Here is a 26,465-nt window from a genome sequence, read left to right as displayed (position 1 = left end):
AGTGAGCTTGCACAATCCCCACTCAAAAAAGGCCTCATTAAACGACATCATATCATGGATAAAAAGTATTGTTAGGTTGGTTAGAAAACCTACTTCTGGAAAGCATACAATGCTTGGGCATTCCCATATTTTCAATGTTTGAAGAGAGGTGAGGTTGTGTGTGCAATTGGGCAAGGCCTGCATTTTATCACAATTGAAAATCCGGAGATGTTTCAGGTTGGTTGGGAGCAAACCTCCGTCTGGGAAAGAATCAAGAATAGGACATTTTGAAATATTAATCTCATCTAGATGTCTAAGGTTGTGTATGCCCTTGGGTAAGGATTTAAGGTTCTCACAAGATTCGATGTGAATGACTTCAAGAGTTGAGTTGAGATGGAAGCTCTTTGCTATCGACTCCAGCTTCTCACACTTCCAAATGTGAAGGAACTTAAGTGTTGCAGGTAATTCTCCGCTTGATGTTAAGGATTTAAGGGATGGACAATCACAAATATTCAAATACTCAAGAAGAGATGTGTTGCTGCCGTAATTGTTGATATCATCCTCATCCACCAAAATCACCATATTCGTGCAATTTTGTATATATAGCTGCTTTAGAGTTGGAGGGAGTTGGCCTATTGCAAAGTTTGTGAGTGAAGTACAGCCTTCAATTAAAATCTTCTCAAGATAAGTGTTGTTATACATCATTTCTTTCGGTAACGATTCCATGTCCTGGCAATTTCTAATCTCGCAATCTCTCAATTTGAATGGCAAACCCAGTTGTAATTGGTCTTCCTCTTCTTTTGCCATCAAAGAAACTAGTTTGGTACAATTTTGAATCCTCATAACACCAAGAGATGGGAGATGTTCTATGACTACATATTCCTTGCAATTGAACGAAGGAAACGGCTCATCACAAGTTTTAATAGTCGAATCTTCCAAATATGTCAATCCTTCCATAGTAAACCCTTCTATTAGACATGTAAATTCTGAAATTGTTGAAAGATACGAGAAGGATAGTAAGCTAAATTCAACCTTACCTCCATGCACCACCCCTCTCGATCCTTCAATTTTTAGTTTGCAGAGCTCTGGAAATGTGGAAATTGAAACCGCCAACTGTCTGCATCCATATATTACAATATTTTCTAATGAAGGAAGGTAGTTAGGTAACTTACCCACCAGCTTGGGACACATTTTAATAGAAAGCTTACGTAATTTTGGAAATTCGCCGCAAGGAATCCAATTCTCCCATTCCTGCATACCCCTGAAATGCAAAGACTCTAAGGATCTAAATGGTTGTGAGCAACCTTCCCCACAAAACTCACGTCCAATAATTTTCACACTAGCCATGCCTTCTATGTAAAGGTCTTTGAGTGATGGTAATTGGCCCACTGCAGGCAAAAATGTGCACTTTTCACAGCATTGAATCTTCAAGAACACCATATTGGAAAAATGGCCTCTTAACCAAGTTGGAAATTCTACACCACCGTAGCGCTTGATAGTGAGCTCTTTCAAACCCTTGTGAGGTTGTAGCATGTTAAGTACTTTCAAATCACTTGGTCTATCTTGTGACTCATTGAAACTTACACGCCATTGCCTCCATTCCAATGACAACCCATATAGATTGGTCTTTTCAATTAACCTAGCGTCTCTCGCATCCTCAAGATTAGTCACATTATCCAATCCTAAAATGCGAAGTGTCCCACGAAGATGCAACAAAGGCCCTAACTCCTTTACCCCGGAACAACTATCTTTCCAAACATCTAGATTAGACAATGATTGGAGACAAGTTAATTTACCTATTCGTGGTGGCAATCCTTCCAATCGAATTGCTCCTAAAATGTTGAGATGTCGTAGGTTGACTAGGTTTCCAAACTTTGAAGGTAATTTCCTTAGATGATAACATTCCTCCAATATCAATGTTTGTAAATTGTATAGAGTGGCTACTGATTCAGGCAAGCTTCTGATTTTATACATGTGAGAAAGGTCAAGAAATCGTAGATGCTTCAGATCACCAATTGATTCTGGTAGCTCAGAAATGTTGTATCCATACAAAGAAAGCACCCTTAAGCGTCGTAATTTTGGCAACAATTTAAGAGGAACATCACTAGTCAAGTAACAATTGCGTTTATTTGAAAGCATAAAAGGCAAGAAGGTCCGCAAACATTTGAGATCATTAAAAACCTCAAAATCTTGACGGCTATCATAGGAACTAGCCAAGTAAGACGAATGTCGAGCCTTTTTAGAAGGTTGCCTTCCATTATTACCCCCAACACTATCCTCCATTTTAAAGCATATATCTCCTGCAACCCATTGAGCCAAATCGTTGATGAGATCATGCATTAGAAATCGTGATTTATCATTGACTGATTGTTGAAAAAATGACCTTGACAACAGATTGCAAAAATACTCGATACCCAAATCTTCCATTCGTTTTCCCTCTTCTGGTGGCTGAATTAAACCTTCTGCCATCCATAATAGAACCAACTCCTCCTCCTTAAATTCATAGTCTTTGGGAAGTATTGAACAATATGCAAAGCACCTCTTCAAATTTGATGGCAGATGATAATAGCTCAATATTAAAGCCGAAGCAATTTCAGTTTCCACTTCTGGTAAACCCCATATCTTGTTCTTCAATACTTTCTCCCACTCATCACGATCCAGTTTATTGCGTAAGACACCTCCAAGTACTTTTGCTGCTAAGGGAGAGCCTTTACACCTTCTAACTATTGCTTCGCCAATATCTTTGAGATTTAGATGTACACTGAAGTCCCTTGTCCCTAATGCATGATGGGCCAATATAGACAAACAAAAATCATCTGACAACTCTTTCAAAGAGTAAGCCGGAATGGTACTTGTCTTGGACGAAACTCCCTCATTGCGAGTTGTGATAATAATAGTACTTCCCGGAGCCCCTGCCTCAAAAGGAGCACGTAAAATAGTCCAATCATGATAGTTCTCATTCCAGAGATCATCCAAGACAACCAGAAACTTCTTCCCTTTCAGTTGCTCCTTCAGTTGGACTTGCAATGAATTCAGATCATTGTCATCACGATATCTTGCGAAGACTGATTGTAAAATTGCTTTTGTCACCCTAACTGCATCAAAGTCTTGCGATACACAAGCCCATGCCTTGAGATCAAAAAAGCTTTGCACTTTTTCATCATTGTACACAAGCTGGGCAAGAGTTGTCTTACCCATACCCCCCATGCCAACAATAGGAATCACAGAAAGTTGAGCATCACTACGTTTTTCACCAACCAAAAATTCAAGCAGAGCCTCTTTATCGTTGTTTCTGCCATAAACATGAGCCTTGGTCACTACAGATGTTGGTGCCAGTGTCTCTCTCGTTCTGTATGACGTCCTGTCAACATTTTCGCTACTCAATTTCAGATCATCCTTTTGCTTCACCATACGGTTGAATCGCCCGGTGATCTCCTTTATCTTTGACTCCAGCCTCATGTTGACCTGAACAGCCCTCGGAGTGAAGCCACTACAAGAAGCTTTGCACCGCAGAGTTTCAGTGAAAAACTCGTCCAGAATGTCTTCCAAATCGTAAGCCAAGTCTCGGAGATCATCTAGCCACTTCTTCACAGCCCCCTCAGCATGCTGCTTCTCATCCGCATCAGCAAGGACTGCCTCAATCCCTTGCAAAGTCTCGCTCCACCTCTCCAGCTTCTTTCGGAGCCCATCTCGGCGTACAAAGTTTAGCAACTCACGAGATCCCAAACGGTCGAACAGGACTTGGAGGAACGCAGAAAGAAAGAGCTCTCCCACTGCCATGGCCAGGAAACGATGCACTCAAACAACAAGTTTTTAGTGTTTTTTTTTTCGGTAAGCAAAGCAGAAGTAATTGGTTTCTCCTTCACTCAAAGCTTGTAATTCCTTGTTGACTTCTCTTCCCCATGTGCATGCGTTATTTCCTTCAATTACTGCGAAAGAGACTCTTCGCTATTGGTAGGTGGCACAATTTTGGTGGCATTATTGGTAGATTGAATCGATCACGCGGTGTGGAGTGGACTCTGGAGTCAATTTCCCAGCTACCAATTAAATATTATTTTTTTATTAAATCGAATGTTGCAATGCAAGTATGCGGAGTCCGCCATAATTGGCCACATTCAAACAAGCAACCTTATGCTTTTGTTTGCAATTACCATCCATCTTCCTTCCTTCAGGCCTACCCCCCCTTAATTGCTTGGTTTCTTCTTCCTCACATATTCATAATTTGAAATTTCCATCTCAGACAGTTTTGGTGGCATTAATTATTGGAAGTTGGAAGTTTGACTCGATCACAGACAATATATTCAATCCAATCCAAAACTCTCTCCCTCTCTCTTGGATAATGCATAGAAACCAATTATCCATCAAGACTTTTATGTCCACTTGCACAAATATCATCCAACCCTTTCTTTACATTTGTGATTTTAAAAATATAATTAAAGGTTTAGTAAATGGTAATTTAATTACTCTTTAAAATTGTAGTTGTGTTTTTCAAAAAAAAAACACCACATTAAATGTGGGATTTGAAAATGTAGGCTGTGTCCTGTGTAATCAATATGACTCAGCTTATGGTGTAAAAGCAAGAAAAAGCGTGCTGTTTGCAATTTCCATCCATCTTCCTTCAAGCTGTCTCCTTTAATTCTGAGAGAGACCCCCCTTGCTTGACATCTTCCTCGCACATTCTTAATTGTTCTCTGTTTTTTTCGTACTAGTAAAGTCCATAACTCAAATTGCACAGCTATTTCAAATTACTTTCCTTCCTCCTTCGTGTCCTTTAATTAATTGACAGAAATTTCTTTCAAATGGGTTTCGAGAAAATTTCTTTCAACTCACTTGAATAAATATCAAGTGTTCTTTAATATGTGAAATGCATATGTTTTTTTTAATATTTTTAAGAGTTATTTGTTACGCTTCTACTAACGAACCCAAATATTAACTTTTTAAGAACTTAAACATATTAGATGACACTTATCAATACCAAAACAAAGACAAATGTTAATAATACGAATTTATATAATCCAATCAAAGAAAGATGAGTCAAATGATAGTCATTGGGTACAATTAAGCATCCATAAATGTAGTACAATATATACATGAAAGCATATGGGTCACAGTTTAGAGTGCACACAAATGTTACAGATTGGCCCTCCATGTTCGTTGAGCAATCGACCCTCCATGATGAAATACTGTCTGGGCGATTGGCTCTCCGCATTGGCTAGGCAATTGACCCTCAAAGGTAGAGTACTGGCTGGGTGATCGATTCTCCGTATAGGATGGGTGATCCATCAACCCTCCATGATAGAACATCGGCAAGGCCGTGATAAAATATCACTTGGGTTGTGGGCTCTTGATAGTGAGACATTGGCCCTCCATGAAAAAATATTGGTTAGTCTGTCGGTGATCTTTTTTTTTTTTGACATTTCTGTCCATAATTGCGATCCAATCCAAACTGGCGTCCTCCAATGGATAAAGACATGTCATGGGCTAGCAACAAAAAATTTAGCCCTCAACACATTTCGTATGACTTTCATTGGATTTGGTCAAAAACACAGCTCAAAATTTGCCCTTTTTCAAGGGAAAATCTGTAAAATTACAGATTGGCCAACTTTGGCTCTAACAGGCATTTTACTCAGTCGAACGGCCGAAAGAACAAGGACACCCTAGGTTCTTCTACTTTCTGGATTCTTTGATAACAAGCCGAAAAATTGATGCGAAAGTTCTGATCTAGCCCATTCTTTGGCTGGCCCAATTTCTTAGGCTATAATATATACGGAAGGATAATATTCACAAGTTGAACTTCATTTCCGTCCTAAGTGATGGCTAAATTTGACGAATAGGCATTTTTGTTAACGTTTGATACGTTGTGGGGTTCATGTGTCACTTTTTAAATATTGGGTGTCAAAACAAAAATGGGTGGATACTTCATTAGGTAAAATCTATTTTCCCCATTTTTCTCGAAACACTATGTAGCACCCTCTTTTCTCCCTAATGGCAGCCCTCCTTAAAAACTCAATAAATTTTTGGTTCTTGAAGAAGAAAATCAAAGAGAAAGGGAAATCTCCTAGCCGCCTACTTCAACATAAATTTCTTTTCCAATCTTTTCGAACCTCGATAACCAACCTCGGCGGGATGGGGAAGGTTCTTCCTACGATCCTTCTCGGTTTTTAGTTTTATGACAACTTTTTGTAATAGGATCCGCAGTTCCTTTAAGCAAGGTAACTTAATTAAATAGCCATATTGTCTATTCCTTAATATTGATACAGTGGCCGCATGGCGCCCTTCGAGTAGGACTTACAAGAAAGGGAAATGACAATTTAACAAGCTAACCCCATTCCAGAACATTCCTAACTCTGAGGTGTTTTGTGGTGATAGTTACTATCATCCCTTACGCCCTCTAGGATTTTTGGAGGTTTTGTGGCTTGACGCGGGGATTCTCCTAGGAGCCAAGGTTTGTTATGGACGGAGACGCATTGGGCCTTTCAAAAATACTTGACGTATTTATCAAATGAGGAAATGAGCAGGACCCCCATGTATTAATTTTAGTAGATGGAGATGATAGTGAAGAATTCGGCTTGTCGGAGGAAATCACCAAAGACAAGATGAAGTTGAATTCCATATTTGCTTCCTCTTTCAACAACGGTGGGGGTTCTCATGAGGATGTTGTTCTGCCCAAAGCTGAAAGATTTTGAAAGAGGAGGTTAAAAATTGCTTTACCACTTGAAGTATTTTGGTGAAAAGATAGTTTTGAGAAAAATCCTATGTAGTTCAATTATGATTTATAGACTGAATTTATAATTTTGTTAAATTTTTGGAGGTACATTATTAGTGTGATAATTTGTAATTATGGTGAATTGTAGTGAGCTACATAGAATTTGTAGTACTTGGTTAAATGTCTTGTTTACAATTAATCATGTGGATATTGAATTGTTGAATGACTATATTTGATGATTTATGAAACATATAAAAGAATATAGATGCCCTGATTAACTTGTGGATTGAAATTCTTAAAGACAGATACTTATGAAGGGATCATAAAGAGATATATATACATTGTGTACCCGTTGTGGGATCATGGCGTTACATGCATGTGGTACAAGAAGACTAATTTTAGTACCGTCTATTTGACTACTAGGTGATAGTTAAAAAGAGAGATGCATCTTTGCATTCTAGAGTCCATCTTGTGTACATTTCCATTGAGTTGGCATGCTTCATCCACAAATTTTATTTTTTTATTTTTTTAATTAAGGGTGGAGGAATCCTGTCAACTCAGCGAAAACGTACTCAATATGAACACCATAATGCAAAGAAGCATTTCTCAAGTAAATGGAGCTTAAATTCAAGATTGTACTCCAAAGACCTAGCTAGTAAAATCACAAATGTCAGGGATGAAAGAATCTAATTAATTCCTAAGTATGAGAAGTTGAGAGCTAAGGAGAATATCTCGATGCCAGAAAGATTGATATGGAAAAAACACTTCAATGACTAAGCATGATATCTACAAAGGCTTTCAAATCCCAAGTCCTCCTTGTGCTTAATCTTTTCAACCATGTGTGCAATGCCGATCCCCCCTGTTTAACAAGGAACAAAAGTGCATGGTTCAAATAATTGAAGCAATCTCGATCATTACATGAAATCAATGAAGATCGAACAGCGCGCACTCACCTAATGATATCGTACTCACAAATATTGTTCCCGCAAGGACGCACTCACCTAATGATATCGTACTCACAAATATTGTACCCACGAGGATAAAGATGATCAGCGATGCTCTCCCTAATATGGCAATCACCTTTGTTACGACATGTTGTCCTACAAGAGCAGCAATGGTTGCCACACCTAAAAAGTAGAGTGCTACAACGTACAAATTAATACAAAATGTAAATAAATGTTCAATTCTATATATATATGGAAACATATATTTATATCTTTGATATCGCTTACCATAAGGAACTGGGAAGCTTTTTAGAAGATAATATTCTACGACAGACATGGATGAAGAAAATGTCATGGCAAATGTGGCCGTGGCACTCGACACCTACATGATGATGATTCTAAACAAGTCAATCCTGGAATTATATGAATAAACTCCAAAAGTATAACCTTAAATGTCCAGTTTGATTGGTCAAAGTAATAGTGTAGATATGACTAACGTTTTTTCTTGAGTCGTGACTAGAAGAACACTGAAAGAACACCAGAAAAACACCTATCATGCATTTTCTTTTCTCAAACATGATTATTACCCATTAAATATTGATGCAATAAATACCCAATCAGGGCTGCCATTAACACCATTAATACCCAATAGTCTGCCATTAACAGAGTATTGGATCACGTGTTATTATAGTTTAAGGAGAGGCATCAATGCACCTGAGGGGGGATTCCCAGCTCCAGAAAAAGTGGACCAAGAATGAAGCCACCACCAAGACCAGGCAACCCACCAACCACACCAGCTACAATGCCGCAGGCACAATAAAGAACCAGCTGATGCACTCCCAAATTTGTGCCTCCCTCTCCCTTGGATGCAATCACTCTCCGCCCTTTGTACAGATTAACAGCCTCATATCAACTCACTCCAACGGCCACAGGGATCTGACAGACAAGAAAAACAAACTAGTCAGCCTGCTGCTTTTCAACCGGCCAAGTAAGAAACAGAGAAATGCTACAAATACTTTCAAGTGCTTAATCCCTGAAATGACAATCAAAATCACCATTAAATTTTGGACGGATTGATCTGTATATGATATATCGATCAGTGGTGATTTTTCACTGCCACACACTTAGAAGTACATGCAGCATTTCTCTTCCAAGAACGTTAAGCTCAAGCACATAGCTCATTTGTTGGTGCTTTGCTACAAATCTGACTAATGAAGGAAAATATGACATAAGACATATTTGTTCTCTTATCAAAGTCATAGAAGATACCTGCAGCAGGTTTAATGCCCAATATGCCGGTGAACAAGTTTCTGTGTAATTCTAAGAAAACACAGAACTATCCTCATTAGTTCAAAAAAAAAAAAAGGCTTTTATGATGAAAAGTAACACAGATACTGAAATTAACCCTTGCCAATCTGAAATGCAAGGATTATGACCCAGACAGCAACAAGAACTCCAACTGCCTTCCTGTAAATATTCTTAAGAATGGAGACCTGGGAAGGTTGCAGAAGTGAGTACTCCTGAAAATCATAAATCAAATGGAAGTAAATTACTGTGCATTCTTACCTCTGCTCTCTTAGTGTCCTTGGTTTCTGTACCACTGCCGTTGCTTGGGCCCTCAACCACTTCACCACCAAGACCTGATCAAATGGAATATTAAAGTGGGAAAATAATTCACCAAGAAAGAAAAGAAAATGTCAAAATCAACTCACGGTACCATTTGTTTGCAGACATTGAGCAGCCTCCTAAAAACCAAAAACAAGTAAGAAATGGAAGAGGGAGGATGAACTAAATATGAACATAATCGAATGAGCAAAGTTTTAGACCACCTTTTTAGTTCTGGTTTCCTTTCTCCATGTTTCAACACCCTTGAGGAAAGCCTTGGTTGCCATAACTGCAGGGCAGAACGACCATGAAGAAAGAAAAAACAGAGTGGAGAAAAAGACTGCAATGCAAACAACTGTTACCTGTGAAGATAGTAATCAACAAGATTGTGATCATCCACTCAGAAAAAATTACATTGAAAGAAACTCCAATACTGATCCCCAGCACCAACAGCCGTTCAAAGCAGCTTTGCAAAATGAACTTTTGTAAATTAATTAATCCTTAGTGATAAATAAGAATATAATATACACCAAATGAAAACCGCTCTCTCAAGCTCCAATCTAACAAAACTTCCTCCACTAGCAGCAGCTTCCCTTTGATTTTCCTTAAGTTTAGAAAACAAAACTACTTTTTGTAACAATGTGTAACAATTTGTAATGATGCAAAACTCTACATGGGCATTTCAGGTAGAACTTAGAAATTTGTAACAATTTGCACGAACCTTTTGAACCATCTGAAAGGATCAAAGATGGAGAAAAATTAATTCCTATAGAGCAAAACTTCGTACTCGAAACTATCTTATTTTCCTGATCAATTAAAATAGAATCCAATAATTTCTATTCTATTTAGATGCAAAACTTTCTTCGAAATTATAAAAACTAGCTTAGAGCCCGCGCTACGCGCCGGGTTTTTTTTTTTTTTTTTGTAATTTACTCAAAAAGTCTTTAAAAGATTATCATCAACAATTTTTATTTTCTTCTCTTAATAAACTAATTAGCTACCAAAAATGACAAATGTTCATAAGATCCTTTTAAACCATAGTTTTACTCAATACATATCTAATAAATTTAAAAATTCATAAATTTTAGTTCTTATAAACTGAAACATATTAAATATTTGTTCCCATATATGTAGTTTAAAACGAAACATAAAGGAAAAAAATTCAAAATAAAAACATAGATTAATCAAGGGGGAACTTTACTTACCCCCCTATACTTTCTCGCTTTTTGCAGACACCCCCCCATTGTTCAAAACCTCTCACTTTGATGTATCCAACTTTCGTTTTCTTTCACTTTGCCCATTCCGTTAGGATTTTCTGTTAAATCCTAACGGAAAGGGTGGAAAATTACAATCGTGCCCTTATTTTTTATTAAAAAAAAAATTAAATTTAGGGGTAGAAAGGTCAAAAGCTAACGGTAGGGGGGTATTTGAAAGGAAACGAAAGTTTGATACACCAAAGTGAGAGATTTTGAACAATGGGGGGGTGTCTGCAAAAAGCGCGAAAGTATAGGGGGGGTAAGTGAAGTTTCCCCATTAATCAATTATACAAAATGATTGATTAATCATTATATTCCAATAATGACACCACTTCTCCTCCATTACACAATCCATTATGGTAAACTTTTGTCTTTAAGAGTTGAACTTTCTCCTCATAAACAATTTTTTTGAAAAATTTTTCTATTACACGAACAAAAATAAAGAAGTGTTCTAAAATATATGAGCATATTGATATTTTATTACAGCTATGTTTACTAATTTTGTAAACAAAAGAATGTTGGTAGTTTAATTTTTCTTTTTAAAAATGAAAGAGATAAAAGAACACTGGCAGGAATATTGACATAATCTAATTATACATCGTACCAAAAATAATGATAGGAAACTTTTTCACTATCATTTCCCTTAAATCAACGTGAAATTTACAAAAGAAAACTAATCAATTTGAATAAATAATATATAAATTAGTATAAAATTTAAGGGAAAAAAATGAAAGAACATAACCACTTTTTTTTTAACAACCATCCTTCACATATATAAAATAAATGAAACTAATTTTAAGACATACAGGAAAACAAAGACGAAAAAATCTACACAATGAACATTGACATAATCTAAAAAGGCATCATACACCGTACCAAAAATAATGATAGGAAACTCTCACTATCATTTCCTAATTCAATGTGAAATTAACAAAAGAAAAATATTCAATTTGAATAAATAATATATAAATTAGTAGAAAATTTAAGGGATAACAATGGAAGAACATAAATACATTAAATAAAGATAAAATAAAAAACTAAAAATAAAATTTTAATATAATTGAAAGAATTGTCTTTTTTCTACTGTATACGTTTCCCGATTCCATTGAAACCTTAAAAACCAATGTCATCCATTAATTAAGCATGTAAACAAATAAAAATAATGATAGGAAACTCTTTCACTATCATTTCCTAATTCAATGTGAAATTTACAAAAGAAAAATATTCAATTTGAATAAATAATATATAAATTAGTAGAAAATTTAAGGGATAACAATGGAAGAACATAAATACATTAAATAAAGATAAAATAAAAAACTAAAAACAAAATTTTAATATAATTGAAAGAATTGTCTTTTTCTACTGTATACGTTTCTCGATTCCAATGAAACCTTAAAAACCAATGTCATCCATTAATTAAGCATGTAAACAGATAAAAAAAATTAAATTACTCAATGAACAACAACATGTACAAACTAAAAAATTATCAACCAAAAATAACGATAAGAAACTCTCTCTCTCATTATTATTTCTTGAGTTCAATGTAAAATTTACCAAAGAAAAGTAATCATTTGAATAAAAAATAATATATAAATTAGAAAAAAAAATAAGGGACAAAAAAAAAATGGAAGAACATAAGCACCGGAAATAAAGATAAAAAAAAAAAAAGGAAAAAAAAATGAAAATACTAATTGAAAATAACTATTCTAGATAAAAAAAATAATAAAAAAAAAAACTGTAGTATAATTTTTCATTGAGAAACAACGATTGAAAGATTGAAAAATTGAAAAAAACTGTTCTAGAAAAAAAATATATATATATATATATATATAAAAGAACTGTAGTATAATTTTTCATTGAGAAACAGCAATGCAAATCTCTCTCTCTCTCGTCTTTTTCTAAATTGATTGTGAAATTTACAAAGGAACATTGAGATATAAATAGAAAGTAAGAGAAGAAAAAAAAATTAGAAAAAGATATAAGGGACAAAAACAAAAATGGAAGAACATAAGCACCGAAAATAAAGATAAAAAAAAACGAATAAAATGAAAATACTAATATAATTGAAAATAACTATTATATTCTTCATTGAGAATAGTATAATTTTTCATTGAGAAATAACGATTGAAAAATTGGAAAGAACTGTTATTGCAAAAAAATAAAATAAAGAAAAGAAATCATTGAGAAACAATGATTAGAAACTCTCTCTACCTCTCTCTTGTAGTCTTGTCTTTTTCCTGATTTGAGTGTGAAATTGATAGAGGAACATTGAGATATAAATATAAAGCAAGAGAAGAGAAAAAGAAAAATAAACAGAGAGAGAAAGAGAGAATTTGAGAACCTTTTGTTTTCTTCATTAAGACAATTAAATATATTACAAATAAAACTCATACATTTTAATTGTCTCATATTGAGATATAAACATAAAGAAAGAGAAGATAAAAAGAAAATTAAATAAAGAGAGAGAAATAGAGAATTTGAAAACCTTTTGTTTTCTTCATTAAGACAATTCAATGCATTACAAATAAAAAATAAAAAAAATCGGTTCAAACATAAATTATGGGAGAAAGAAAGATTTAAGACATTTAAGTGCAGATAGAGGGAGAGAGAGAGACCTACAGATTTGTGGGAGAGAGAGTTAAGACCAAAAAAAAAAAAGTTCAGGACACGTGTCGCAATTCTACGCTCTCTCCGAGCCAAAACTCGGCTTTTATATATGATGATGAATATATATGATAATATATCTCACATTGAGATATAAACATAAAGCAAGAGAAGATAAAAAGAAAATTAAATAAAGAGGGAGAAACAGAGAATTTGAAAACCTTTTGTTTTCATCATTAAGACAATTCAATGCATTATAAATAAAAAATCAAAAAATCGGTTCAAACATAAATTATGGGAGAGAGAGAGTGAGAGATTTAAGACATTTAAGTGAAGATAGAGGGAGAGAGAGAGAGACCTACGGATTTATGGGAGAGAGAGTTAAGACCAAAAAAAAAAGGAGTTAGGAGGACACGTGTCACAATTCAAAGCACTCCCTACGTCAAAACTCGGCTTTTATGGGAGAGTGAGAGTTAGCACAATTAATTAAAAAAAAATGAATTCAGATATAAAATTATGGGAGAGAGATTTAAGATATTTAAGTGGAGTTAGAGGGAGAGACAGAGAGACAAAATTATGGGAGAAAGAAATAGTTAAGACACTTAAACCATATAATTAGTTTAGAGAGAGAAAAGAAAAGGTTCAAACATAAAATTATATTAAAAAAAAAGGTTGAAACATAAATTATGGGAGAGCGAGAGTTAACACAATTAATTAAAAAAAAAAAACGAATTCAGATATAAAATTATGGGAGAGAGATTTAAGACAATTAAGTGGAGATAGAGGGAGAGAGAGAGAGGGAGAGAGAGAGAGAGAGAATTATGGGAGAGAGAAATAGTTAAGACACTTAAACCATATAATTAGTTTAGAGAGAGAAAAGAAAAGGTTCAAACATAAAATTATATTAAAAAAAAAACGGTTGAAACATAAATTATAGGAGAGAGAGAGAGAGATTATGGGAGAGTGAGAGTTAGCAAAATTAATTAAAAAAAAAAAAAGAATTCAAATATAAAATCATGGTAGAGAGATTTAAGACAATTAAGTGGAGATAGAGAGAGAGAGAGATTGACAAAAAACGATTGAAACACAAATTATGGGAGAGTGAGAGTTAGCACAATTAATTGTCTTAAACCATAGAATTAGTTTAAGACATTTAAGTAGAGATAGAGGGAGAGAGAGAGAGAGAGACAAAAAACGGTTGAAACACAAATTATGGGAGAGTGAGAGTTAGCACAATTAATTAAATGTCTTAAACCATAGAATTAGTTTAAGACATTTAAGTTGACATAGAGGGAGAGAGAGAGAGAGACGTGGGAGATGGAGTTAGGAGGACACGTGTCGCAATTTTAAGCATTCCCTACGTCAAAACTCGGCTTTTATATATATATATATGATTGGAAGAGCAGTAAAACATACCTCTTTATATTCATAATCCATATTAGGTTGTTCATGGGGATCAGAGTTGGGATGATCCCTTCTACTTCCCTTCCTAAAAAATTAAATGAATGATTATCAATCCGGTTACTAAATATTATTAATGACTTTTGAATTTATTTCCTGAAACTTGACTTGCATCTAAACAATACTCAGATTCATTGATTATCCTCTTTTGGTTTATAGATGAATTAAAATAGAACCCAATAATTTCTATATATATCTATTTAGATGCAAAACTTTCTTAGAAATTATAAAAATTGAAATAACAGTAAGACATACCTCTTTATATTCCAGATTAGGTTGTTCATGGGGATACAGAGTTAGAATGATCCTTCTACTTCCTCTCCCAAAAAATTAAATGAATGAACATTATCAATCCACTTACTTACGGTAGACCGTGGATGCCAACATTATCAACGGACAAAAATCCAATTATGTACCTATTTTTGGAGGGTCACCATGACGGTCCAATCTGTAATGACCAGCAATACGCCACTTGCTGGTAATGAAAAACTCAATATTCAGATGCCTCCTCTCTCTCTACATGTTCGCTTGGGCATTTTAACAAACACCTATGATGCTGATGTGCAAACCCAACAAGAATAGCAATGTTCAGCAAACTAAAGCAACCATTTAGACAAAAAGAAAAAAAGATAATAAATTATTGTTGGGGGAGAAGAGGGGCAGTACATGATTCTCCAATCAATATACAAAAAAAATTATGTGGCAATAAACTGACCTTTGAATTTATTTCTTGAAACTTGACTTCGATCCAAGCAACACTCAGATTCACCGACTCTCTTCTACCAATATGAGTGCAGGGATGTGGGCTATTTTGAACCACTCTCGTCCTTGGTTTTTCTTACATCGCTCTTTCAGTAGAGGACAATTGGAGATAACAAGTTCCAAGAGTGAGGGAGGGAGGCCATCCTCAGGAAAGGACTTGAGCTTTTTACACTTACAGATAGACAAACGTTGAAGAGAGGCAAGGTCTTGAAAGATTTTGGAAGACAAGTATTTCAAATTTGGGAAGGATGCAATTCGGAGGCCGATTAGAGAGGTAGGCAGCATCATCTCTGGAAAGGACACCAAATGTGAAGAGCCACCACCAATTTTAAGTTCTTTAAGAGAAGTGAGCTTGCACAATCCCCACTCAAAAAAGGCCTTATTCAACGACATCATATCATGGATACCAAGTGACGTTAGGTTGGTTAGAAAATCTACTTCCGGAAAGGATACAATGCTTGGACATTCCCATATTCTCAATGTTTGAAGAGAGGTGAGGTTATGCGTGCAATTGGGCAAGGCCCGCATTTTATCACATTTGAAAATATTGAGAAGTTTCAGGTTGGTTGGGAGCAAACCTCCGTCCGGGAAAGAATCAAGAATTGGACATTCTGAAATATAAATGTCATTTAGATGGTTGAGGTTGTGTATGCCCTTGGGTAAGGATTTAAGGTTCTCACAAGATGCGATGATAATGCCTTCAAGAGATGAGTTGAGATGAAAGCTCTTCGCTATGGACTCCAGCTTCTCACAATTCCTAATGTAAAGGAACTTAAGTGTTGCAGGTAATTCAGGTAATTCTCCACTTGATGTTAAGGATTTGAGGGATGGACAATCACTAATATCCAAATACTCAAGAAGAGATGTGTTGCTGCCGTAATTGTTGATATCATCCTCATCCACCAAAATCACCATATTCGTACATTTACTTATACATAGCCGCTTTAGAGTTGGAGGGAGTTGGCCTATTGCAAAGTTTGTGAGTGAAGTACAGCCTTCAATTAAAATCTTCTCAAGATAAGTGTTGTTATACATCATTTCTTTCGGTAACGATTCCATGTCCTGGCAATTTCTGATCTCGCAATCTCTCAATTTGAATGGCAAACCCAGTTGTAACTGGTCTTCCTCTTCTAATGCCGTCAAAGAAACTAGTTTGGTACAATTATGAATCCTCATAACACCAAGAGATGGGAGATGTTCTAGAAGTACCTCGTCAGTGAACGAAAGAAACAGCTCATCACAAGTTTTAATAGTCGAATCTTCCAAATATGTCAATCCTTCCATAGTAAACCCTTCTATTTGACATGTAAATTCCGAAATTGTTGAAAGAGACGAGAAGGATAGTAAGCTAAATTCAACCTTACCTCTATGCACCACCCCTCTGGATCCTTCAATTTCTAGTTTGCAGAGCTCTGGAAATGTGGAAATTGAAACCGCCAAATGTTTGCATTCATATATTACAATATTTTCTAATGAAGGAAGGTGGCTTGGTAACTTACCCACCAGCTTGGGACACCATTGAATAGAAAGCTCACTTAATTTTGGAAATTCTCCACAAGGAATCCAATTCTCCCATTCCTGCATATCCCAGAAATGCAAAGACTCTAAGGATCTAAATGGTTGTGAGCAACCTTCCCCACAAAACTCACGTCCAATAATTTTCACACTAGCCATGCCTCTTATGAAAAGGTCTTTGAGTGATGGTAATTGGCCCACTGCAGGCAAAAATGTGCACTTTTCACAGTATTCAATCTTCAAGAACACCATATTGGGAAAATGGCCACTTAACCAAGTTGGAAATTCTACACCACCGTAGCACTTGATAGTGAGCTCTTTCAAACCCTTGTGAGGTTGTAGCATGTTAAGTACTTTTAAATCACTTGTTCTATCTTGTGACTCATTGAAACTTAAATGCCATTGCCTCCATTCCAATGACAACCCATATAGATTGGTCTTTTCAATTAACCTAGCGTCTCTCGCATCCTTAGGATTAATCACATTTTTCAATCCTGAAATGCAAAGTGTCCCACGAAGATGCAACAAAGGCCCTAACTCCTTTACCCCGGAACAACTACCTTTTCCAACAACGAAATTAGATAATGATTGGAGACAAGTTAATTTACCTACTTGTGGTGGCATTCCTTCCAATGCATTTGCTTCTAGAATGTTGAGATGTCGTAGGTTGACTAGGTTTCCAAACTTTGAAGGTAATTTCTCTAGACGAGAACAGTTCTCCAATATCAATGTTTGTAAATTGTATAGAGTGGCTACTGATTCAGGCAAGCTTCTAATTCCATGTATGTGAGAAAGGTCAAGGAATCGTAGATGCTTCAGATCACCAACTGAGTCTGGTAGCTCAGATATAATGTATCCACTCAAAGAGAGCACCCTTAAGCGTCGTAATTTTGGCAACAATTTAAGAGGAACATCATTAGTCAAGTAACAACAGCCTTTATTTGAAAGCATAAAAGGCAAGAAGGTCCGCAAACATGTGAGATCATTAAAAACCTCAAACTTTTGACGGCCATCATAGTAACTAGTCAAGTAAGACGAATGTCGAGCCTTTTTAGAAGGATGCCTTCCATTATTACCCCCAACACTATCCTCCATTTTAAAGCATATATCTCCTGCAACCCATTGAGCCAAATCATTGATGAGATCATGCATTAGAAATCGTGATTTATCCTTGAATGATTGTTGAAAAAATGACCTCGACAACAGATTGCAAAAATACTCAATACCCAAATCTTCCATTTGTTTTCCCTCTTCTAGTGGCTGAATTAAACCTTCTGCCATCCATAATAGAACCAACTCCTCCTCCTTAAATTCATAGTCCTTGGGAAGTATAGAACAATACGCAAAGCACCTCTTCAAATTTGACGGCAGATGATAATAGCTCAATATGAAAGCCGGAGCAATTTCAATTCGTACTTCTGATAAACCCCATATCTTGCTCTTCAATACTTTCTCCCACTCATCGCGATCTAGTTTATTGCGTAAGACACCTCCGAGTACTTTTGCTGCCAAGGGAGAGCCTTTACACCTTCCAACTATTGCCTCACCAACATCTTTGAGGTTTAGATGTGCATCGAAGTCTCTTATTCCCAATGCATGATGGGCCAATATAGATAAACAAAAATCATTTGACAACTCTTTCAAGGAGTAAGCCGGAATGGTACTTGTCTTTGACGAAACTCCCTGATTGCGAGTTGTGATAATAATCGTACTTCCCGGAGCCCCTGCCTCGAAAGGAGCACGTAAAATAGTCCAATCATGATAGTTCTCATTCCAGAGATCATCCAAGACGACCAGAAACTTCTTCCCTTTCAGTTTCTCCTTCAGTTCGACTTGCAATAAATTCAGATCATTGTCATCACCACCACTTGAAGAGACAGATTTTAGAATGGCTTTTGTCACTCTAACAGCATCGAAGTCTTGGGATACACAAGCCCATGCTTTGAGATCAAAAAACCTCTGTACTTTTTCATCATTGTACACAAGCTGGGCAAGAGTTGTCTTACCCATTCCTCCCATACCAACAATAGGAATCACAGAGAGTTGAGCTTCGCTACATTTTTCACCCACCAAAACTTCAAGCAGAGCCTCTTTATCGCTGTCTCTGCCATAAACATGAGCCTCGGTCACTACAGATGTTGGTGCCAGTGTCTCTCTCGTTCTGTATGACCTCCTGTCAACATTTTCGCTACTCAATTTCAGATCATCCTTTTGCTTCACCATGCGGTTGAATCGCCCGGTGATCTCCTCTATCTTTGACTCCAGCCTCATGTTGACCTTAACAGCCCTCGGAGTGAAGCCACTACAAGAAGCTTTGCACCGCAGAGTTTCTGTGAAAAACTCGTCCAGAATGTCTTCCAAATCGTAAGCCAAGTCTCGAAGATCATCGAGCCAATTCTTCACAGCCACCTCAGAATGCTGCTTCTCATCCGCATCAGCAAGAACTGCCTCAATCCCTTTCAAAGTCTCACTCCACCTCTCCAGCTTCTTTCGGAGCCCATCTCGGCGTACAGAGTTCAGCAACTCACGAGATCCCAGACGGTCGAACAGGACTTGGAGGAACGCAGAAAGAAAGAGCTCTCCCACTGCCATGGCCAGGAAACGATGCACTCAAACAACAAGTTTTTAGTGTTTTTTTTTTTCGGTAAGCAAAGCAGAAGTAATTGGTTTCTCCTTCACTCAAAGCTTGTAATTCCTTGTTGACTTCTCTTCCCCATGTGCATGCGTTATTTCCTTCAATTACTGCGAAAGAGACTCTTCGCTATTGGTAGGTCGCACAATTTTGGTGGCATTATTGGTAGATTGAATCGATCACGCGGTGTGGAGTGGACTCTGGAGTCAATTTCCCAGCTACCAATTAAATATTATTTTTTTACAATATTAAATCGAATGTTGCAATGCAAGTATGCGGAGTCCGCCATAATTGGCCACATTCAAACAAGCAACCTTATGCTTTTGTTTGCAATTACCATCCATCTTCCTTCCTTCAGGCCTAGCCCCCCCTTAATTGCTTGGTTTCTTCTTCCTCACATATTCATAATTTGAAATTTCTATCTCAGACAGTTTTGGTGGCATTAATTATTGGAAGTTGGAAGTTGGAAGTTTGACTCGATCACAGACAATATTATATTCAATCCAATCCAATCCAAAACTCTCTCCCTCTCTCTTGGATAATGCATAGAAACCAATTATTCATCAAGACTTTTATGTCCACTTGCACAAATATCATCCAACCCTTTCTTTACATTTGTGATTTTAAAAATATAATTAAAGGTTTAGTAAATGGTAATTTAATTACTCTTTAAAATTGTAATTTTACCTTTAAAGTTGTGTTTTTTCCAAAAAAACACCACATTAAATGTGGGATTTGAAAATGTAGGCTGTGTCCTGTGTAATCAATATGACTCAGCTTATGGTGTAAAAGCAAGAAAAAGCGTGCTGTTTGCAATTTCCATCCATCTTCCTTCAGGCTGTCTCCTTTAATTCTAATTGAGACCCCTCTTGCTTGACTTCTTCCTCGAACATTCATAATTGTTCTCTGTTTTTTTCGTACTAGTAAAGTCCATAACTCAAATTGCCCAGCTGTTTCAAATTACTTTCCTTCCTCCTTCGTGTCCTTTAATTAATTGACAGAAATTTCTTTCAAATGGGTTTCTAGAAAATTTCTTTCAACTCACTTTAATAAATATCAAGTGTTCTTTAATATGTGAAATGTATATGTTTTCTTTAACATTTTTAAGAATTATTTGTTACCCTTCTATTAACGAACCCGAAATATTATTTTTTAAGAACTTAAACATACTCGAGGACACTTAGCAATACCAAGACAATGACAAATGTTAATAATACGAAATTTTGTATTACAGCACAAACCCGAAGAAAAAAACCATCGTGTGCACAACTGTCATACAATCCTCAATTGTCACCACCTAACCACCATCACGTGCACATTAAAAAAACGTATTCATCTTGGCTCCCTCTTATGTGCACATTACATAATAGAAATAATCAAATGGACTTTGAGAACACAACTCTTCACGTAGGGTAGAAGAACACTACAATACTCCATTTAAGGTAACAGAAGACCACAATTTGACTAAATTATTTTATAATTCTCATTAATAACCAAATGGTCTTTAAATAGAAATACAAGTAGATAAAGCTTAAATTGATAACACCTAAAGTTCTAATATTTAAATTCAAATAAACTCTAATCCTAAATAATTGAAATCCTATTTTAACTCAACTATTAATCTAATCTTATCCTAACATTCTAATCCTAATAAAACCTTATCTTATCCCTATCATTCCTACCCTTTAAAAGGACCTTGAGGACTAGATAGAATTAAAAATTTAAAGTAATACCACTAAAAAAAAAATTATACTTCCATCCTTTCTTTTTGGATAACTTAATTGGTCCTTCACTCAAAGCTTGTAATTCCTTTGACAAAGATAACTTAATTGATCCTTCACTCAAAGCTTGTAATTAGTCCTTCTCTCCCCCATGGCCATGTGCATGCTATTTTCTTTGTCTGAAACTATTACATATCCACGTGGATACAATCTAGTGGAGTGATGGATGGATGAGAAGGAAAAGAAAAGGCAATTACATATTTATTTCGTTCAATTATTCCGAAAGAGACTCCTGACTTTTCTTCCCACATTCACCTAACCCAAAGACTTGTACCTCCACTTTTACACGTTTGAGGATTTTTCCATGGAAAGTGGTTGGGTTATAAACTTATAATCCAAACCGATTACTGCATGATCTGTCAATATAATGCAAACGGCACATAAGCATTCATGCTCCCGTCAAGAGGATACTTGTAATGAAAAATGCTAGGAGTGTTGAATCTTTTATCCAAAAATAGGTATAATTTAAGCTTATTCATTAGAAATGATTAAAATAATTAGTAAAGATAAATGGTAAGGGTACCAACAAATACGCTTCACTTCATTTTGGTACTCATCTCTTAATACAAAATTTGGTACCTATAATATGTCTCATTTTTAATTAGTAACAAAAACTCTCTCTCTCTCTCTCTCTCTCTCAAATTGAACTTCATTAGATGGGAGAGGATTAGTGTAGCACATCTCCTTAAGACGTGGTAGGTGGCACAGTTTTGGTGGCATTATTGGCAGATTGACTCGATCAGGCGGTGTGGAGTCCATTTCACAATTGCCATATTCAATCAAATCCAAAACTCTCTCTCTCTCTCTCTTGGCTATGCATAGAAACCAAATATTCAAGAGGACTTTTATGCACAAATATCATCTACTTAATGTTTGTTTGGATATGTGATTTAAAATATTAATTTAATAAATATGTAATTTAAAAATATAATTTTTAAAAATATAGTTAAGAGTTTAGTAAAGTTGTAGTTTGACTTTGAAAATCACAATTTATTTTTTAAAATTATGCATTAAAAAAAAAAAAACATTACATTGCCTGTGATTTGAAAATACAGATTTTCTATATTTTCAAATCGCAATTTTTTAAGAATTCAATCGTAATCCCAAACACACTCTTACGCAATTATAAATTGAGGATTTGTTGGGTGCCCACTTAGAGCCTCACATCAATTTTTTTTTTTTTTTTTTTTTAAAAAAAAAAAAAACATTTCTCTAAATTTAAATAAACAATTTTTTTTTTTGTTTTCCTATGCAAATATACTCCCCAATAGTTTCCATTATTTTTCCCTATACCAATTAAATGCTATTTCTTTACAAAATATAACTTCCCTACTTACTCTTAATTTTTTTTTACAAAATCTCAACATTTCTATCGATAATTGCGACCCAATCCAAACTGGCCTCCTCCAATGGATAAAGACTTGTCATGGGCTAGCAACAAAAAAATTTAGCCCTCAACACATTTCCTATGACTTTCATTGGATTTGGTCAAAAACACAGCTCAAAATTTCCCCTTTTTCAAGGCTAAATCTGTAAAATTACCCTAACAGGCTTTTACTCACCCAAAGGCCCAAAATCTGGCCCAAAACAACAAGGACACCCTAGTTCTTCTACTTTATGATTCTTCGATAACAAGCTCAAAAATCGATGTGAAAGTTCAGATCTAGCCCATTCTTTGGCTGCCCCAATTTCTTAGGCCATAATATATACTGAAGGATAATATGTTCAAGTTGTTACAGTATAAACATAAAGAACTTGATAAATCATATTATATAAAATAGTTCACAAGTTACACTTTAGATTTTCTTCTTTAATATAATGGCACATGGCTAATCATTTGTTATTTTGTACTTGATATTTTGGGCAAAGGGCCAAGGCTATGAAATAAATACCTAGACAGATGGTAAATTAATTATAATTTTTTTTTTTTTTGTAAGTTATTAATTATAATTAGAATAGTCCTTCACATGACAAATTATTGTATAGCAAGAAGGCTAGGGACTCTAAGTAAATAAAGCAACATGCAGCACAATAAACATATATGAGAGCTCTATATGACATGTCAATAGTTTATAGGTAAATAATTTTTATTTATCTTGCAATAAAAAGACATAATTAAGGAATAGCCCTAGATATAAGAACCTATTTTCTATGCAGGCCACCTATTGCCTCCCAAAATGATATATTTTTCTCCAAACACTATAGTCTATAGAGTATAGAACACCCTCTTTTCTCCCTAGTGGCAGCCCTCAAAAACCCAATATATCAACTAAACCTCAAGCCTAACTCCATGGGCTTGGTTACATAGATTCTTTTGTGCAATTCCTCTATATTAAGAACCATATCATTGGTTAAATCATTGTTTATCATGAAAGCATGTCTTTTTCCACTACATCTGTCCACGACTTTCTTGTACCCCATATTGTTTTGTAGGCTATAAAAAGATTATATCTGATTGGTAAAGAGGGGTCGAAAGATGGGTAAAATTTAGAAAATCTTGAAGAGCGTGTGCTCTCTTTCTCTCCTCTCTTTTCCACCCACTTCTGCCCATTTACTGTTTGCTGGACTGTTTTTGGCAGTCTTGTGTGTCGCCTTAAATCATTCACCCATATTCACGCATGAGCAAAGCATGATTCACTAATTCAGTGGGATCCTTCCTATCTGTTTCACTCGATTGGATCATTATTCATTCACTAATCTTTGCTCTATGAACTATCAACTGTAACATTCGACCCCATAAATTACTATTTTGTGCCAAAAACCGTTATTCTGTCAGTCAAAAGCCCCTTTCATCAGTCAAAAATGTAACTCAGACAGTCAAAGTGACAATGTATTATAATTCATAGAGACAAAGTAACAGGTAGACCATCTGAGTTAATGCATTTGACTGACGGAATTAGCCTTTGACTGATGGAATGGGAGTTTTGGGCATAAAATAGTAGTTTATGGGGTCGAGTGTCACAGTTGGTAGTTCATGGAAAGAAAGAGCCAAGACATTGTATTTCATGGGTGCAAAATGTAGTTTCCCAAAAAAAAAAAAAAAAATTAACTCTCAAATGAATTAACCTTACCTTACTCTGCCAAACACTTCTACAGGGAAGAATCTTAAAATATAAGCTTATATTTTAAGATAATATAAACTTCTTATACATTCCAATAATATTTTGATTAACAAACATGCTTTATTTTCTTTTTAAGAAAAAGAATTGTAGCCGACTGTTGATATTTCATAGGCGTATATTATCTTTAAAATACAAATACTCAAAGCTTAATTACCAATATTTATATATTCACTGTGCTTTGAGGAGGATTGGCTGGGGCATTTTGGGAACTAGAGGAGGAACTGTGGGGAAGCGAACAGGAGGAGAGAGAGGGTCCAGTGGTGGCGGCACTTTTTTTCTTCTTCGAATAAGCGCGCGCGGGATAGTTGGGGCAATGCGGTGTGTTTGGGAACGAGGATAGGTTGCGTTTGGTACTGAGATAAACTAATTTTTTTAGGGTTAAATGCAATTTTAGTACATGTGTTTAGGGTTAAGTCACTTGCTAAAATAGGAAAAAAATTTACGATTTCTATAAGAGTGTGTTTGGGATTGCGATTTCGCAAAAATAATCTAAGCTTTTAAAAGATATCGTAAAATATAAGGTGTTTGGTATTGCGATTTAAAAAGTACTTATTATAAAAAAAATAGGAAAAAAATCTGCAATTTCGATAAGCAGGTTAGAGGATGCTTATTTGAAAAAGCGCGAATTTAAACCAAAATTATGATTTTGCAAAACAAATATTTGATAAAAAAAAAGTATTATATAATATGTTTTACCAAACGCCTTTGTAATTTTAAAAAGTAGCGATTTCAAAAACGTAACTTTTAAAATCGCACTTATTGAAACCGCAATCCCAAACAGACCCAGGTTAGGGGATGCTTATTTGAAAAAACACGAATTTAAACCAAAATCACGATTTCACATAATAAATATTTGATAAAAAAATATTTTTTTAACATGTTTTACCAAACACTTTTGTGATTTTAAAAAATAAAGATTTCAAAAACATAATTTTTAAAAACGGAATCAAATCTTACGTGGCTAACAGTGCCGCGGGAGTGTAAGTCTATTTTGTAATGGTTTTTTAAAATTTTATTTTTTACTTTTTATTATGGTTTAGAATTTGTTTACATCTCCCATTTTGCTGGTTTACTGATGCTAAATTGTGTAGCAGGCCTGGTGGATTAACGGCTGGTTGTGACACTCGGAAGTTTTGGGGGGGTCCTCTCATCCACTCGGAGTATGTCCAGTTGTTCTGCTTTGGTTTCACTTTTAATTAAAATGATGATGTTTTAAGAATGCTACGATTAGGCCATCTGTTTGCATGATGGGCTTTGATTTTTGATGGAGTTTTGAATTTATGATAAGTATTTTGAGAAGTTTACTTTGGTTAAAGTGGATATGTTCTTCCAATAACTTTGGGTTTTTCCTTGGAGATAAAATGCTAGCTTCTTTTAAGCAATCATGCTCATCCTAATGCGTTGGATCCTTTCAAATTTCTCTGTGTTTATGCTTGGATGAGAGTAAATAAAGAGTTAGCCATCTCTGTGGAATAGAGCCCAAGAGTGTGCTTGTGTGGGACAGTTAAAAGGAATAGTGCAAAATTTGAAATATATATATATATATATGAAACAATATCGTTTTTACGTTTAAAATTTGAAATATATATAAAAATGTATAAAAATCTAAAAACGATGTCGTATGTAATATGATATTATTGTATTATCATAGAAATGGCATTGTTTTGATTTTTTATTTTTTTTAGTTTTTTGAATTTTTTCTTTTAAAAAGTGCTAACCGTCGATTAACCGCCTAATTTATTAGAAAAAAGGTCAGAAACAAAATAATTTAGGTATATTTTTTTTAATTTTATTTTTGTGTCAATAAATTTTTTTATACAGTCTAACCCCCTTAAAAATAAATTTCTAATTCCGTCAAGTCACTTGGACCCAACACAATTTCATAAATATTTTGGCCTATAAACAAGCATAGCTCAGGTGAATAGTGCCCGTGCAAGCTTGGCTCGTTTACGCATCAAGAGCTCGAACTCAGCTCTAGCTCATAACAAGTATCAAAAGCTGAGCTTGGCTTGACTTACTGAGAGAGAAAAGGAAAAAACCTTGTACGAGCTCATCCATTAGTTGGGTTGAGTGCCTTATCAAGCACTTGGGTCAGCTC

The 26,465-nt window shown here is 35.3% G+C and overlaps 3 protein-coding genes and 1 pseudogene across 9 annotated transcripts; all 4 read right to left on the bottom strand.

Annotated features, from left to right (window-relative positions):
• LOC132174112 (putative disease resistance RPP13-like protein 1) overlaps positions 1 to 3,298 on the bottom strand; it is a 6,719-nt pseudogene extending 3,421 nt beyond the window's left edge.
• A 3,671-nt stretch (positions 3,299 to 6,969) lies between these two features.
• On the bottom strand, positions 6,970 to 8,628 carry LOC132186149 (sulfite exporter TauE/SafE family protein 3-like). Of its 2 annotated transcripts, none has more exons than XM_059599982.1 (4): positions 8,344 to 8,628; positions 7,918 to 8,011; positions 7,639 to 7,827; positions 6,970 to 7,544 (listed from the first exon to the last, which is right to left on the bottom strand). In XM_059599982.1, exons 2-4 carry the CDS (start codon positions 7,982 to 7,984, stop codon positions 7,459 to 7,461), a joined length of 342 nt encoding a protein of 113 aa, XP_059455965.1. In that variant the 5' UTR covers positions 7,985 to 8,011; positions 8,344 to 8,628; the 3' UTR covers positions 6,970 to 7,458. The 2 variants fall into 2 exon arrangements, with proteins under 2 accessions (XP_059455965.1, XP_059455974.1); XM_059599991.1 differs by having other exon boundaries at positions 7,639 to 7,812.
• On the bottom strand, positions 8,526 to 16,817 carry LOC132186113 (sulfite exporter TauE/SafE family protein 3-like). Of its 6 annotated transcripts, XM_059599972.1 has the most exons (9): positions 15,271 to 16,817; positions 14,972 to 15,111; positions 14,511 to 14,865; positions 9,597 to 9,700; positions 9,459 to 9,523; positions 9,347 to 9,374; positions 9,196 to 9,269; positions 8,899 to 9,122; positions 8,526 to 8,565 (listed from the first exon to the last, which is right to left on the bottom strand). In XM_059599972.1, exons 3-8 carry the CDS (start codon positions 14,543 to 14,545, stop codon positions 9,030 to 9,032), a joined length of 399 nt encoding a protein of 132 aa, XP_059455955.1. In that variant the 5' UTR covers positions 14,546 to 14,865; positions 14,972 to 15,111; positions 15,271 to 16,817; the 3' UTR covers positions 8,526 to 8,565; positions 8,899 to 9,029. The 6 variants fall into 6 exon arrangements, with proteins under 6 accessions (XP_059455955.1, XP_059455932.1, XP_059455915.1 ...); XM_059599949.1 differs by lacking the exons at positions 8,526 to 8,565; positions 14,511 to 14,865 and having other exon boundaries at positions 9,098 to 9,122; positions 9,196 to 9,374; positions 9,459 to 9,700; XM_059599932.1 differs by lacking the exons at positions 8,526 to 8,565; positions 14,511 to 14,865 and having other exon boundaries at positions 9,098 to 9,122; positions 9,196 to 9,700.
• A 31-nt stretch (positions 16,818 to 16,848) lies between these two features.
• Positions 16,849 to 19,468, bottom strand: LOC132174103 (putative disease resistance RPP13-like protein 1). The gene is made up of 2 exons (XM_059585808.1): positions 16,949 to 19,468; positions 16,849 to 16,895 (listed from the first exon to the last, which is right to left on the bottom strand). The coding sequence occupies exons 1-2, from the start codon at positions 19,422 to 19,424 to the stop codon at positions 16,849 to 16,851; spliced, it is 2,523 nt and encodes an 840-aa protein (XP_059441791.1). The 5' UTR covers positions 19,425 to 19,468.
• Between the last annotated feature and the right edge of the window lie 6,997 nt (positions 19,469 to 26,465).

This window comes from Corylus avellana, chromosome ca1 (genome assembly GCF_901000735.1).
Source record: "Corylus avellana chromosome ca1, CavTom2PMs-1.0".
NCBI classification, from domain to species: Eukaryota; Viridiplantae; Streptophyta; class Magnoliopsida; order Fagales; family Betulaceae; genus Corylus; species Corylus avellana.
Note: the sequence above shows the minus strand (reverse complement) of the source record. Positions and strands in the feature narration are given on the sequence as shown.

Bases quoted from the DNA above. Each gene is read 5' to 3' on its own strand.
- LOC132186149 (XM_059599982.1), bottom strand. From the start codon at position 7,984: ATGACATTTTCTTCATCCATGTCTGTCGTAGAATATTATCTTCTAAAA. The intron at 7,828-7,917 runs GTAAGCGATATC...TGTACGTTGTAG, and splicing joins AAGCTTCCCAGTTCCTTATG to CACTCTACTTTTTAGGTGTG. The intron at 7,545-7,638 runs GTGAGTGCGCGC...CTTGTTAAACAG, and splicing joins TGTGAGTACGATATCATTAG to GGGGGATCGGCATTGCACAC.
- LOC132186113 (XM_059599932.1), bottom strand. From the start codon at position 16,601: ATGGAAGGATTGACATATTTGGAAGATTCGACTATTAAAACTTGTGAT.
- LOC132174103 (XM_059585808.1), bottom strand. From the start codon at position 19,424: ATGGCAGTGGGAGAGCTCTTTCTTTCTGCGTTCCTCCAAGTCCTGTTC. The intron at 16,896-16,948 runs GTTGCTCACAAC...TGGGATATGCAG, and splicing joins ACGTGAGTTTTGTGGGGAAG to GAATGGGAGAATTGGATTCC.